General features: G+C 41.2%; 1 protein-coding gene across 1 annotated transcript; it reads right to left on the minus strand.

The window, feature by feature from the left end:
• Positions 1-321: 321 nt before the first annotated feature.
• On the minus strand, positions 322-2,699 carry HAND2 (heart and neural crest derivatives expressed 2). Its single transcript, XM_065405479.1, has 2 exons — positions 2,160-2,699; positions 322-420 (listed from the first exon to the last, which is right to left on the minus strand). Exons 1-2 carry the CDS (start codon positions 2,697-2,699, stop codon positions 322-324), a joined length of 639 nt encoding a protein of 212 aa, XP_065261551.1.
• Between the last annotated feature and the right edge of the window lie 11,981 nt (positions 2,700-14,680).

Raw genomic sequence — 14,680 nt, forward strand, 5'->3', positions numbered from 1 at the left:
CATGTATTAAAGATACACTTCACATACACGCTAATGCCAGGGAGTCTTTCCCCCCTTTCTTTTCTATTTTTCCCGTGCGTTCTATACAAACAGAGAAATAACATTCACGAAACTATTGAGACGACATTACCCCTTACCAAGCTGGAGTTTCCTCTTCATATTAAAATATGGAATGCTTTTCTTCGAATATCCACATTTTGGGGGGTGGGGGAGAAATTGCACATAAATAAACTGGATGATTCCAAATACAAAAAGTCCCCTCAGATCAAATCTCTCTAATGAGTCTAGGAGATTTCCTTGAGTTCTTCAGTCTTGCAGCACTCACTGCTTGAGCTCCAAAGCCCAGACATGTTGCGGCCAGCCAGTCCTCCCTTTGGTTTTCTTATCGTTGCTGCTAACTGTGCTTTTCAATATTTCATTCTGGGAAGACAGCGTGCAAAGAAAAAAGAAAAAAAAGAGAGAAACAAAGCAGAAGTTTAGAAATTATATTCCTTTACCTTTTACGCAACCTCCGCCACCCACTCCTTGTCTTCTTCCCCCCCAGAAGAGAGAAATCTAAAGCTGGCGATAGAAATCTACAAAGATCTATGCAGCCTCCTGCAGAGGCCTCCAAGCTACATGACTTTCGGCTAGAAAACTTGACAAACAAATGCCCGTTTACGGGCTTTTCGTAGAAAGCTGCGGGTACTTTTAAAAAAACCCACACACCGGTTTATATGTTTCATTCTTTGCAAAATAGCGACTGTGCTGTTAGTTTGCACCGATCGCGATTGTGGCAAGCGCGGCTCATATCCAAACGTAAACAAAGCTTCTTCGGGTTAAAAAGCCACCTACAGTAACAGTGAGAATAATCACAGCCTGCTTTTCATTGTGGGCGTCTTCAGGGTTAAGCGGCCCTCCCCGATCAGATCTCATGAGTGCATATTTTATTTCAAATATAAATTACATTTATATATCATATGGTATACACACACACTCGAGGTTTCAGTGGAACATTAACTTATAAGAAGACCCGAATTACAAGTAGGTCAATGATGAACATTCTCGCTAATGTCAGCATACCACTAAATAACAGCATTGTGAATATATTATGAGAAGTGCACATCCATTCATATAAGGCCCGATCCTGTTGTGTTCATTGAGGTCAAATCCCTATTGAAATCAGTGGGAATTTTGCCTGAGTAAACCATTAGGCCTACCCCAAGAGTTAACATCCACATAAAAAGTTACTTCGCCTTAAATTAAAAGAAAAAGAAAAAAACAATAAACAAAAACAAAAAAACAACAAAAAAAGCATAAATCACAATCAAGAATAATCTACAGTGAAACGGTGGGGCTGTGCATTATTTGTCAAGGATTTAAAACTGTGCTGGAGTTAAATTCAAGTGGTACATGCCTTCCCTATGAGCAGAGTTTCTTTTATTTGAACAGATTGCAGGGTGCTTCTGGGTTATAAAAGGTTGCTTGTGGACAGGACAGAATTATTATTAGAAATTGTAATTCAAATAACACTGTGGGGGGAATGGAGTAGAGGAGATACTGAAGGGATGCTAATGTAAAATAAAGTATACAACACTATAATTTATGATTAAGACAATCGTGTGCAGCTGCAAGGAATGGTTTAACTATTATAATCTGACCCTACATCCGATTTTGCTGCAAGCCATATCAATTCTATCACACAGCAGATGCCACTTTCCCATCCCAAATACATTTAAATTTTAAAATCACCCCTGGTCACTTGGAACAGCTCCTGCACCGAAGTGAATTAAGTCTTCACTTCCCTTTATCAGTGATAACATATATGATTATGGGTACATCCATTAATACAGATTACAGGTACGCGTCCTTGTACACACCATATATCATACACGGAAACCCCGTAAACATTCATTCATATCCATTAACTAAGGCACACAGTATATGTTACCTACATCAACTTTCCTACACTCAGCGCTAGTATATTGGGTGTGTATGTGTGTGCAGTGTAATAGCATGATGTATTTAATTTGGGATACATTCTGTGGGATCTGGAATGGAGCCTGGCTGACCAAGCAGCCTCTCCCCAAGCCAGATGTGCCCAACACATCCGGAAGAAAGGACGAGACCAGAGTAATCCCTCGCAAACAACAACAGCCTCCCCCTGTGGATGTACTGACCAGCTCTTTCTTCCTCTTCTCCTCCTTCACGTCTGTCTTCTTGATCTCTGCCTTGAAGGCCTCCGCCTCCCCGTTCTGATCGTCCTTGGCTAGCAGGTCCATGAGGTAGGCGATGTAGCTGGTGGCCAGGCGGAGGGTTTTGATCTTGGACAGCTTGGTGTCGGCAGGCACGTTGGGGATGCACTCCCGCAGCTCGGCGAAGGCGCTGTTGATGCTCTGAGTCCTGCGCCTCTCCTTGCGGTTAGCCGTGCCCCGGCGCTTCACCGGCCGCGGCCCCCCGAGCCCGGGCGGCCCGCTGCCCGGCGGCCCCCCGCCGTAGTGGGAGTGGTCGATGCCTGGCGCGCCGCTGGCGTACTCGGGGCTGTAGGACAGGGCCATGCTGTAGTCGGGGGGCGACATCTCCGGGTGGCTACTGATGAGCCAGCCGTGGAAGTAGGGGTTCTCCTCGTGGCCGCAGCGGCTGGCGGCGGCGGCTGCGGCGAAGGGGTAGCCCTCATGGTGCACCACGGGGTGGTGGGGAAAGCCCCCCACCAAACTCATCCCCGAGCCCTCGCGCACCCCACCCCCGCCCCGGGACCAAGCCTCCCCCCTCCCGGCCCGCTGCCTGAACCCGCCCTTCGCCGCGGCCGCTCCCCCGCCTCTTCTCAGCGCCTCTCCGGCCGCCGGCTCCCCATAGGGCGCTGCAGAGTCCCGCTCAGAGCCAGCGCGCTCCCCGATCCCCGGGCGGCAGGCGCAGGGCCCCCCCGGCCGCTCATGCGGTGTGTCTCCTCCGCGCGGGGCCTGGCGCTTCGGCGCGCCGACAAAATGGCTCGAACCCCGCGTTGCCTCCTCAGCGCCGCGGCCCCCGGCTCTGCCTTCACCGCCGCGGGGGGGTGTGACAGGCACCCGCCTGGCCTCCAGCAGCGCCCCCGCGCTGTCGTGCTCCGGCGCTGGCTTTGGGCATGAAAGGCTCTGGTAACGTTCCTCTCCCCCTCGGCCGGAGGCTGCTCACTGGGAGCCGAGCGCATCCATTCCCCTGGCCTGCCCCTCTCCTCCTCGCTCGGGGGCTCGGGCACCGGGCAGCCCGCTGTCCCGCAAGCAGCTCGTCTCCTGCCCCGGCTGGTGGCTATGCAGAGGAGGAAGGTGGCGGCGGCGATTCCCCCAGGCTTGGTGCTGCGCGGGGCACTGGCACAATTTCCCAGCACGATCTCCATGTACAGCTACATCTTTCGGGCAGCTCGTGTTAATATATGTCGTCAGAGGCTTCCTCCGCCAATCCCGCGCGGCAGGGGCGGGGCCCTCGGCGCTCTGCAATAAAACTTTTTGATGTTCGCGTTGCTAATTGCCGAGCTCCTCTTTTAGGATTGGCTGCCCCGTCATATCCCTAATATAATTAAAACAAGGGAGGAAAAAACTTTTATCATGGAGGCAGAGGTTAATGCAAGTGTTTAGCAGATGCTGTTCGGCAAAATCTTCTTTTTAAATAAACTCATTAAAACAAAATATTGGATCATTTCAACCCAGGTACAGTATGTCGCCGAGAATTTTGATGGAAAAAAATAGCGGCTCGGTCAGTTCAGTTATTGCTTTACAAAGTGCTTTGTGTGGAACTAGCAGAGGAAAACATAAAAACAGCTTCAGGAGGCACTTGCCGATTAACCAATGGTGATATACATACACCAGAAACACTTTAGCTTATTGCTAGTTAATGCACACAAAGAGCTCACTAGCAATACGTTTTCATGCAGAGAGAAATGCAGTTATTATGGATACTCAGTAGACATGAGTTTCAAGTACAAAACTATTGGATCTGACTTTATAGCATCTGACTTCTAAAATAAGCAAACAATATGGTCAGGGAGATGGTTTTCAAAGAATGAGTTGCTTTTAAATAAGAACAATAAAAACAAATCAAACGATTCTCTTCCAGCTTGCTAAATTAATGTACATACCACGACATCTATTCATCCGAACCAGTTATATGCCTGAAATCAGTTGCATGCTTGTTTAACTAGCCTGATTGGTAAGTAACCGAATATTTTTTACAGCATGTTCTGAGCTTATTTTCTAGCTTTTATTAACAAATATATAAATATCTCTCTGCAGTCCTCCCTCACCAATAAAAAACAACAACAGGCATCTGTGGAAAGCAGGTTTAGTTATCGAAAGGGAATAGTTAAAGTTTTGTTTAACAGTCAGGCCCGGAGGAAATCTAGTAGATATTTAGCTATTTTGGTTTTGTAATCTTGAACACATTATAACAGGAAAATGAATCTCAGGTTGTAATTCACAGGGAAACTGGTAACTTGGGGGCGAGACTTGCGCCAATAAATTGCTGTCATCTTCAAATGGAGCAGAATATTACTAAATAGCTGTGAAATATCAAATACTCACCCTAGGTGTCTTGGCTACCGGATAGAGTGCTTCGGTGTATATTAGAATGCAATACTACAAAATAGTCAGTGTGGAAAACTGTGTCAACGGGAGCTGGTGGGTCGTAAATTAAGAAAGAGAGATAGAGATGCAGGAGTTTGCAAGGAGCCGAGAAGAAACTCAAATCCAATTGCTCAGTATGATACCCTGAAGATTAAGATATATTTGGTTAAGCAATAGAGAGTATGCACTGTGGGAGAAAACAACAAACAAATGCTTCTTCCTGTGTATTATTATTCCGAGGAGTAAAAGCGGAGCTAAATAAGAGCTATTACATTACAACAGCGTATTCAAGGGCTGCTTTCTAGTTTTCACTATGGCAATAATGCAATATATTTGCACGCAAAGAAACGATAAGGAATATAAAGAAGAAGAGTGCGATATTTACGTTTGTTGGCACCATGCTCAGTTTGTTTAGCTTGTTTCTGCTCTACAATAATGAATCAAGAACTTCTCTTTCGAGTTAAAATTTGCATTGACACAGGCAGGAGAAAAGGCCAATTGAGACAAAGAGAGGATTGTTGTGGTGTGAAAACTCACGGAACAATGTATCCCAATACATACATATGTTGTCCAATAGAGGAATATAGAGTTTAACCAAATATGTACAGATCACGATACAAATTAAATGCATAGTTGATATAAATATAAGTATATGCATGGATATGTATCTGGGTGTAAAACTGTATATGCAATTTTATTCAAGTGTTTAAAACGTTTTTATATTTAAAGGCAGGATACTGAAAATGGTGGGCTCAAATTTTCAGTATTTGAAGGAAATAATGTATGTACAATACTGGCATTTTACACGTGAAAAATGACTGTGTATAACATGCCAATGTCGAAGCAGATAGATTAAAAATACTGTTTGAATGTTGCAGTGATCCAGTCTAGTGATTTTCTTTAACGTTTTGCTACTTTTGGGTTAAATATTTTTGGTTTATAAGGAGGATAGAGCCCTGCAGAGAACAAATGGGTATATTTGTTTCTAAATCTCTCTCTCTCTCCCCCCCCCCCCGTTAAATTGTGCTTAATTGCAATGCCCTAGGAGCTTTTCAATATAATTCTGGATGCGTTGTAATTGTGAAAGTTTCTGGTGAACCGCTACTATTGTCCCGATAACATCTCAAGTGATGAAAGAAACGGAAAACACGAGGCAGAGAAAAAGTAATAAAATATACTCGAGATACTGATCTGAAAATCAGTCCACAAAGCTAACATCATTGTTCCTTCATTATTTCTATATAAAAGACTTGCTAAAGTTAAGCGCGGAACTGGATTTTAAATACAAATTTCCAGTACTTCTTTATATACAAGTTATAAAGTCTGTTTGAGAGCAAATGCAGCATGTGTGTTCTCAAATGTAAGTACTTATGCAAACCCACCTATAATAGTTTGATTTGCAATATTCTTTTTCTTTCTGACCAGCGCATATGAAATGTCTGCAGCTAAAATTGATTTTAAAAAAAGATTTCTTAGCTCAGTACGTTTCCTATCATAAACATAAGTGATACACTGCATTGTTTTTTTAAAAAGTAAGACTTTGTTTTTAAAATTCGTCTTTCCTGATGTGTCACTGATTTAACTGCTAAAATGGTCGCAAGTCAGGCGGGCATCTTTATCTAAATTATAAACAGACGGATATGTACTAGCTCACTGTAAGTAAAATATCTTGGTGCATACAAAGCTGAGCATGGCTTTGACTTTTCACATGCTTTCCGTCTCTTATTGTATTTCAGGAATAATGCAATAAGTTAGGCTTCTGCATCCACCGGTTAAGTCTCTTCGAACCGGATGAGCAAGAAGAGCAAGAGACGAGAAAAGTCTCTTAATAATATACTGGAACTGAGTACATGGCATTTTGTCATGTAAAGCTCAGCGGATGATCTGTGCCAGCAGAGGAATCCTACGGAGGGCGCAATTCAGCAGCAGCGTCTTCACCTTCCCTGAGTGCAATATGAAGTGTATAGCTATCTGCTTTACAAGACACAGCCCAAAGAAGCAAAGCATCACAATTGTTTTTCGGTCCCAGTGGTTGTCATTGTAGTTCATCATATGTGCACACACGCTATACGTTCCCCCTTTCTTCTCCCAAACAGCCAGAGAGCAGCTCAAACATTTATTTTGCATCTTACTTGTCTTCCCCCCCCTCCCCGCGAAAAGATTCAAAGTGCATGATAGCGGTTGGAAAAACATTTTTCAGCTTGGTCGTGTGTGCTATTTTTGAAAGCAGTCAGAATTAAACTAAATATTTAAAAAAGAGTAGATAGCTCATGGTTTTGTGAAAAATACTGATCTTTTCATATATTTATTTTCTTCTGTTTACCCAAGATAAATAAAAGTAAACAGGCCATAAGGGTTTAATGAAATTAAACAGGCCAGAGCAATAGAACCGCATGTTTTATGTTTTAGGAGAATGACCTCCTAATAAGTGTTGTCCTTTTCTAAACCCTATTTTACATTATTTTTAAAATAGAGAGGTGAATTTAACAAACCATCAAACACACAAAAGCTCCTGGGGGGGGGGGGGGGGAGAGTAGATTAAAATATAAAGCAAAGAATCAATGGAATCTATAGCTTTGAAAACTGAAATATAGTATAATACCTGGTAAATTAAAGAATTTCGCATACAAATGTCTTCCCTAAAGAACCAAATTCATCCAGCATTGTCCAATTCTCAACATTAGTTTAATAACTTAAAAAATAATAATCCATGGTGTACATTGGCTGGATAACCCTATTCTGAAAAGCCTTACTAGCACGGGTAATTTTTACTCAAGGAAATAGTTACCCTTACTCAATGGGACAATTGTCTTGAGTAACAACAGCTCATGTAAGTAAGGATTTGCAGGATCGGGCCCAAGAGGTATCTCTAGCATCTTTCATGAATAAGCTTATGAATTTTTCTATTCTGATTTTAGAATGATCTTGCTTAGAAGATAGTAATACACGTTGTTCCTAATTAGTTTCTAAGTAATCTAAACAAAATACACAATTTTAGTGTTTAAGTTCTCCTTTACCTTATCCCTCCAAAATATTATGGAACACAGAATCTTGGCTTTTTGAATGCGGAATTAAAATCTGGCCCGTGGCTGGAAATGTTTAGATCAGGTACCCCCAGCTTCTTCTAACTACAGTACCTGGCTCGGAGCAGAGGAGCAGAAAGATGGAGCTTTTTTGTGGGTGGTTAAAAACGGAGGCCTTTACAAGCCAACTCTGGTTTGACCCCTTCACCTCATGGGAGGAGCCAGGGTTCCCCTTATCCTTGTTTGTGCCCTAACTACCTCACAGCAAGCACTGTCTCCCCGTGAATTGTTTGAAAAGTTTAGATGTGTTCAAATTTATAGAGTGCATAATGTCATTGACCTGAGACCAAATATATTAGAAAGAGAGATAATTCTCAAATGTATTTTGAAGTGTCTAAGTACCAAGTGCCCTATGGATGGCAATCTACATACTACTAAACCTCCAGTTAGAAGTCCATAAACTAAACTCAACATAGAAACCCTGCAATAATATGGAGTTTTGAAGGGACGCTGGAGAAATATCATTTGAAGTCAAACCTGTCAATTCGCGTTAATGAAAATAACTCTTGCCACTTTAGTTGCACTCAGTTACACTCATGCAGCCACATCATTGATTTCAACGGGTCTAGCAAAGGGCAGAATTTGGCCCTGCAAGTCTGCTTTAATTGCTGTGGATGGACGTATAGGAACCCTGGTGTTCGTTACTATTATCAATACTGAAGGGTGCAAATATTTAAGGCATGATAATCTGTGCCATTAAGTGTGTATTTTATACATACGCGTATATAAACCCCAACAAGATAGCGTTCACTTTGTAAGTTTAAATGATGTGCAGTAAACCCACAAACACACCAATTTTACCCCTGCATGTGTGAGTAATTATTCAAAGATTGCTTCTATTTGGGACGAAGGATACAGAGTTGTATTGATGCCACTTAAAAGAATGTAAGAAACCCAGTGATCCCCAGAAGAATAATAAAGCCTTCATAAAATACTCTATTGAACAGACAATATTTCTTATTGAGTTTGTGGTGTTCACATAGTTTCCCCTCGTTTAATGTTTGCATTCCTGGGGGAACTGTGTTTTGAAGCTGCTTTTAAAATCAGTTCTGATAGGATTGTTTGGGCAAAGGAATTGTATTTTGATCAATAAATATTTTCCTGATAACATTAGGTTTACGTGCTTGCGGGAAACAAAGATTAGCTTGGCATTACTTTGGTTGAATGCTAACAAAAAATAAGCACTTTTATTGTCAATATTAAAGGAGACCCTCAATTTAGGTTTGGTTTTAAGCAGTGTTCAGAGATAAAAAGCAACCCTACTTGACCTAAAAATATCCCACTGCAGCTTCGACAATTAACTGTAATTTTGCCCAAACTGCCAAAATGTTAATGTCGTACTTTCTGTGCCACTCGGTTCATCTACCTGCTGTAACATATTGTGCTATGACTTGCCCACTAATTATTCAAATACAAAGACTTGTGGTTGAAAGCAGCTGCCTACAGCAAATGTTGTGTAACACACTTGTTCAGAAGCATCAGTGTGTTTAGCTGCAACCACCACAATTCCTATATATGTATCTACATGTAATTGATCTAGTTGAGTGACGTCCTTTTTGGTAATTTGGATACACCAAGTCTCCAGTTAATGACACATAATCAGCCTTTAGGTCACTTGGTCATTCTCTTATTACAAACCCCTCCTGCTCTCTCTGATCTCCTTTCAAACTAAATTTCACACAAACAAATAAAGTAAGACAGGGACAAGGGAGAAATATTGGAAAACTTTTGATAGAGCACTATAAACATTTGAGAAGAAAATCTAAAAGAGGATAGGAAAGAACATCTTATCAAAAAGAGAGCATTGTGTACAAAACTTGAAGAGAAAAAGTTCTGGCTTATGTTAGAAATGACACAAAATTAAAATAAAAATAATTACTAACAGAAATGTCATAACATAAACACAGAAGGCAGGAGACTTACTGGAAATGCGCACCAGTAGTGTAATTTATTGTTATAGATTATACAACCGATATGTGATTCGAAAAATGTTTCTTTGACTCACTTTGACCAGCAAAAGCTTTTTATTTTTTACACTTATTTTATTAAAGCGAAGGAAACTGAACAAATTGAGAAATAAAGACCAAAATGTAATTTACTTGTAAAAATCTATAGAAAAAAAAATGAAACGACTTCATGGATATAGCATTGTGTTAACGTGATAATAAAAATCAATATTTTATGTAACTAAAGATCTTAACATAGTTTTTCTTTTTTTACCAGCAGGAGGTAAAGAACCATTTTACTAGATACTTTAAGAATATTCTTTTGATCTGCGTCCAGGTGAATATTTTCCGTCACAAATACTCTGTATGTATTATATGTATATAATAAACAACTTTACTTCACATATTTATATAAATATAGATATACACATAAGTATAGCTATAGAAAGACACATATGTCTTATAAACTGTCTGAAGTATATTTAGAAAACGATTTAAATATTACTGAATTAAAGTTGATTAACAGATTATTTTAAAAAACAGTGAAAGTAGCATCATTCAAGTGTTTGCATTTACAGAAGACAAGAATTCTGAAACAGGACTGAATTCCACACTGTTATTCAAACATTAGCAATTGACACAATATTATCAACATAAGTTTTTTCCAAACATCTTATTTGTATTTAATAGCCATAGGATTCAGAAGGCGATAATTGAGCATGTAAGTAGAGCTTTTGCACCCTTTAGGAGACTTTACACAGGAAGAAAAATTGAGCAACTAATACACTGAAAGGAAACTCACAAGGCCTCAGGTATTATAAATCTTATGTGTTCATTACATTCACAATCTTTTTAGGCATTTCTAGAACACATTTTCATCCACATGTAAAAAGTTCAGCTAAAATATTCATGCTTAGCAGTGTTATTATCCGATAGAGTAAATCAAATGGCAATGTATTGAGAAATCCTGTACACTATAATCTGATTTTCTGTCTCTCTGGGTACATACACATGTATATTTAAATTCCCGAAGCATGGAAAGTGGCTGGTGATCCTCCTCCTCAAATATACTGTCAAATATTGCATTTCAAGGGCCAGTGCCTCTCATCAGAAAGTATCATACAGACTTAATCCCACCCAACATGGAGTGGTCTGCCAGGCATGCACACTCAATAACTAACTTGCCCCTTGGTAACTCAGTGGGCACTCAGGGAGCAGAGCAGAATTTAGACATTGGTGGTTGTGAAAAAGCACTGTTATAGTAGCATGCCATTGGGTTACCGTTGTGCTTCTGGGGTGATATTTGAGTGGAAGGCTGAGTTTTGAACGAGAAATTAAAGGAATTATAGTTTGAATAAAAACAGCTCAAGTCACTCGAATTACATGGGCAAGGGAATGCACCAAAACGCCATCTCTGGGAGGGGTGATTCCCAATGTGCAGAATACCTCACTGTTACTGTACCCCTAGTATGACTCGCCAGAGGACACAAGCCCCCCCGCACACACGCTAAGGACCAAGTCCGGCCCTGCTAGCTCAGGTAGTTCTACCTAGGCGCTTAATGCTATTTGAATAGGGGATGGGGCTCATGGGGATGATTTACAGATTCTTTTAACCCCTCGATCAGCCCTCGTGGCCTGAAGTGGGCGAGATAGTTGTTTTAAATACTATCTCTGGGTGACTCTGCGTTCCCAGGGCTCTGAGACGCTGCGCGTTTGATCTGAGGCGCTGATGTTCCCCCTCCATTTATCTTCCGCAGAACCCGGCCTTTGTCTCCCAGCATCTCAATCAAGCTGCATAGCTGAGCGACGGTGTCAAATCCCCCCAATTCGCGGTCAGTTCTGAGAGGGAGAGGCTTCTTTCCTGCGCACGTTCGCTTCAGATTTGAATGCAGTCCCTTTAAAGATCTAGATGGGGAGGAGGGGGGTGTTATACTGTACATGCATATCCTTGCAGCAAAGGACTTTGCTTCCTTCACGGCAGTAATCAGCATCTGTATTGCTCTGGTGACTGCCATAGAAGGAAATCCTCTTCTTTGCAAATGTAACCGTCACAGGGTGAATCCCCCCCACTTTCCCCCTCCTTTTGGTCTTGCAAGCGTGTGATAAGCTCCTATAGGTCCGGGAAGGGTTAACTGCTGCCCCTCCGCCTCCTTCATTCTCCCGGAGCCCCCTGAATGCCACCGCTTTCCTCTAGAGGTCTCATTAGGGAAACCCTAACTGCTATTTTCAACATTTCCTCAATCAAGCGCCTTTAAATATAGCTCCACAAACAAATTGGCGGCAAAAAGCGTAGATCTTGTCAGGAGTGAGACCAATCCAATATTTCACCCTTGTTTGCTTTGTAATTACTGGATGGCTTGTGGCTACCTTCTTGCCTCACTGGGGCAAACTCCCCCCGCCCGCTCTTTTTCACCCTGTAAAGTGTGGGATGAACCAGCCTGTTGTGCTACTAAACAAGTGATCTCAGGGAAAAAAAACAAACAAAAAAGAAAACCCCCCAAACCCTTCCCAAATGCAGCCTTCGGGCCATTCACCGCAGTTACTGGCTTGCTAGCTAGACTTGTGATTTTTCCAAGCCACGCTCTCTGCTCCTACAGCATTTTTGTTGCAGTTCACATACTCGCAAGCTGTGCCCTTGCAGGTATTTGTAAGTGGTTAGTTAGTCTTTGCTTTACTGGAATGAATCTCTCTGTCTCTCTGTTAAACTGCTACTATGATTTGTTATATTTTCCACAGCGCTTATTCTTGTTTGACTGTTGTACAAAGCTGCTTTAAATCTGCTGCAGGGAGAATAAAACTTAAAGCTGCTTGAATGGATTCCTATAGACTTGTAGGCTAGCCCTGGCCCACTTTAATTCCTGCCTAGCAATCCCTCTGCATAAATCAGGCCTGGAGTAAGGTCGATGTCTGCAGTCAGGGGCAACAATCAACTAGCTAATATCAACAAAAACAGTAGTTAACTCAAATTATGTCCTAAGCCTTGCATTTAACAGAGAAAAGGCAGGCTGTGCACTATTAACAAAGCTGTTATATTTACTTTGCTGTGAACTGAGAGAACTTTTATGATAAAGGCAAATAATACAACACAAAAGGGAACTATGACCATAAATCTCTTTTTATGGATTCTCTCTTTAGCAGAAAAACACAGTAATTCAACAATTTTATGATTCAGCTATTTTGCAGGTACATTGAAGTTATTTATATAAGAAAGTATGAATATCACACACACACACACTTTCTTGATTTATATGGCCCTGATTTGGCTCCCATTGAATTCAGTGACAAAACTCTCATTGACAACCATGGGAGCAGGGTTGTTTCCTATCAGTATATAGTGCACATATGAGTACTGTGGGTACACATTCTGAGATTAGTTACAGTGTCATTTGTCTCATATGAAGCATCTTTTAAAAGTTTACACATCTATATGGAATTATAATTCTGGAATAATTCTATAATCTAAACTAAAATGGACATACTGAATTGTCTCCTCTCTTTTTTGCACCAGAATCACTAATGTTTGAGATTGTTAAACCACTTAATAAAAGTATTAAGTACATAGTGTCTTCAAAGAATTTACATACTCAGAATCTTGTCCTACTATAAAACAACCTTAATATTTCATAAAGCTGTTTCATTCACTACTAGCATAGCATGTTAGCTTCAATGCACTAGGGAGATTTTGATTAATCCTGCTTTCCGTGCCTTATTCTGGTTCCTGTTTACTGTCATAATGCAGAATCCTGCATTCCTTGAACACCCAGGCCACCAATTTAAGTGAACAGGAGAGCAAGGAATGCAGGGTGGGGTGTATAGTTTGTCACCTGGTTTAATACTGCAGACCTGGGAAATGATTATTTCCCCTAGAATCTAATACTTTTCTCAACACACCATGTATATAGCACAGTGTTTTTCAACCTTTTTTTGGGCAAAGGCACACTTGTTTCATGAAAAAAATCACGAGGCACACCACCATTAGAAAATGTTAAAAAATTTAACTCTGTGCCTATATTGACTATATATAAAGTAATTCTCTTGAATAGGAATCAAATAAACACAAAGAAAGTATTTTATAATTACTTTATTATGAAATAGTAAGTAAACAGAAATATGAAAAATTATAAAATACTTTATTCAGTGCGCAACCTGGGCCTGTTTGGCTGAACACAAAGCTGATATTCTGGCTGGAATCGAAGAAAGACACACACGTAGCTCTTCGTCAACAGCTCTCAGTCTCTCTCTGTATTTAGTTTTTATAGCAATCATGCTTGAAAAGCTCATCTCACACAGATATGGAGTGGAAAATGGGAGCAATGTCAAAATAGCTTTGTTTGCCAGAGGGGGAACTCCTTGGCAGTATCCAACCAAAAACTGTCCAAAGGTAGATCAGCAAATCTTAGCTTGAAACCACGATTTTGTCTCAGTTCAGTTAGTTCCTCCTGCTCCTGTAAAGTCATGTCCTTTCCACCAACTGATGCTGAGCTATAAGGGTCCCTAACCCAGTCAAGGCATTCAGTGGAGACTGAAGAGAAATAAAATGACAACTTCTCCTCGAGAGTTTTTAAATGTTTAACTATTATCTCACACAGTGCAGCAGTGTGAACACCTTGCCATTGCTTGGTGAGTGTGAACATTTCAAGATTGCCACTTTCCACGTGTTGATGCCAGAGTTGCACCTTTGAACGGAATCCATTTATTTTATCTGTACTTGTAAGCAGGTTTTCATTTCGGCCTTGCATTCGTGTGTTCAGTTCATTCAGATGATGAAATATATCTGCCAGGTATGCCAGCCTTGCACACCACTCATCACTTGCAAGCAGCTTTGCGTAATCTGACCTCTCATTTGTCAGAAATACTTTAAGTTCCTCCCGCAGCTCATACACACGAACCAAGACCTTGCCACGCGACAACCACCGGACCTCCGTATGAAACAGCAAGGTTTTATGCTTCGCTCCCATCTCCTCACACAAAGCTGCAAATATGCGACTTTTCACGGGTCGTGACTTTACAAAGTTTACCATGCGCACAACATCATCCAACACATGAACTAGGTCTGCTGGTAAAGTCTTGGCTACGA

The sequence above is a fragment of the Emys orbicularis genome, chromosome 5, assembly GCF_028017835.1.
Source record: "Emys orbicularis isolate rEmyOrb1 chromosome 5, rEmyOrb1.hap1, whole genome shotgun sequence".
NCBI classification, from domain to species: Eukaryota; Metazoa; Chordata; order Testudines; family Emydidae; genus Emys; species Emys orbicularis.

What these genes read in the sequence shown, in the direction of transcription:
- HAND2 (XM_065405479.1), bottom strand. Translation starts at nt 2,699, where the DNA reads ATGAGTTTGGTGGGGGGCTTTCCCCACCACCCCGTGGTGCACCATGAG. An exon ending in AGAAGAGGAAGAAAGAGCTG is followed by an intron (nt 421 to 2,159) that starts GTCAGTACATCC and finishes CTGTCTTCCCAG; the next exon opens with AATGAAATATTGAAAAGCAC.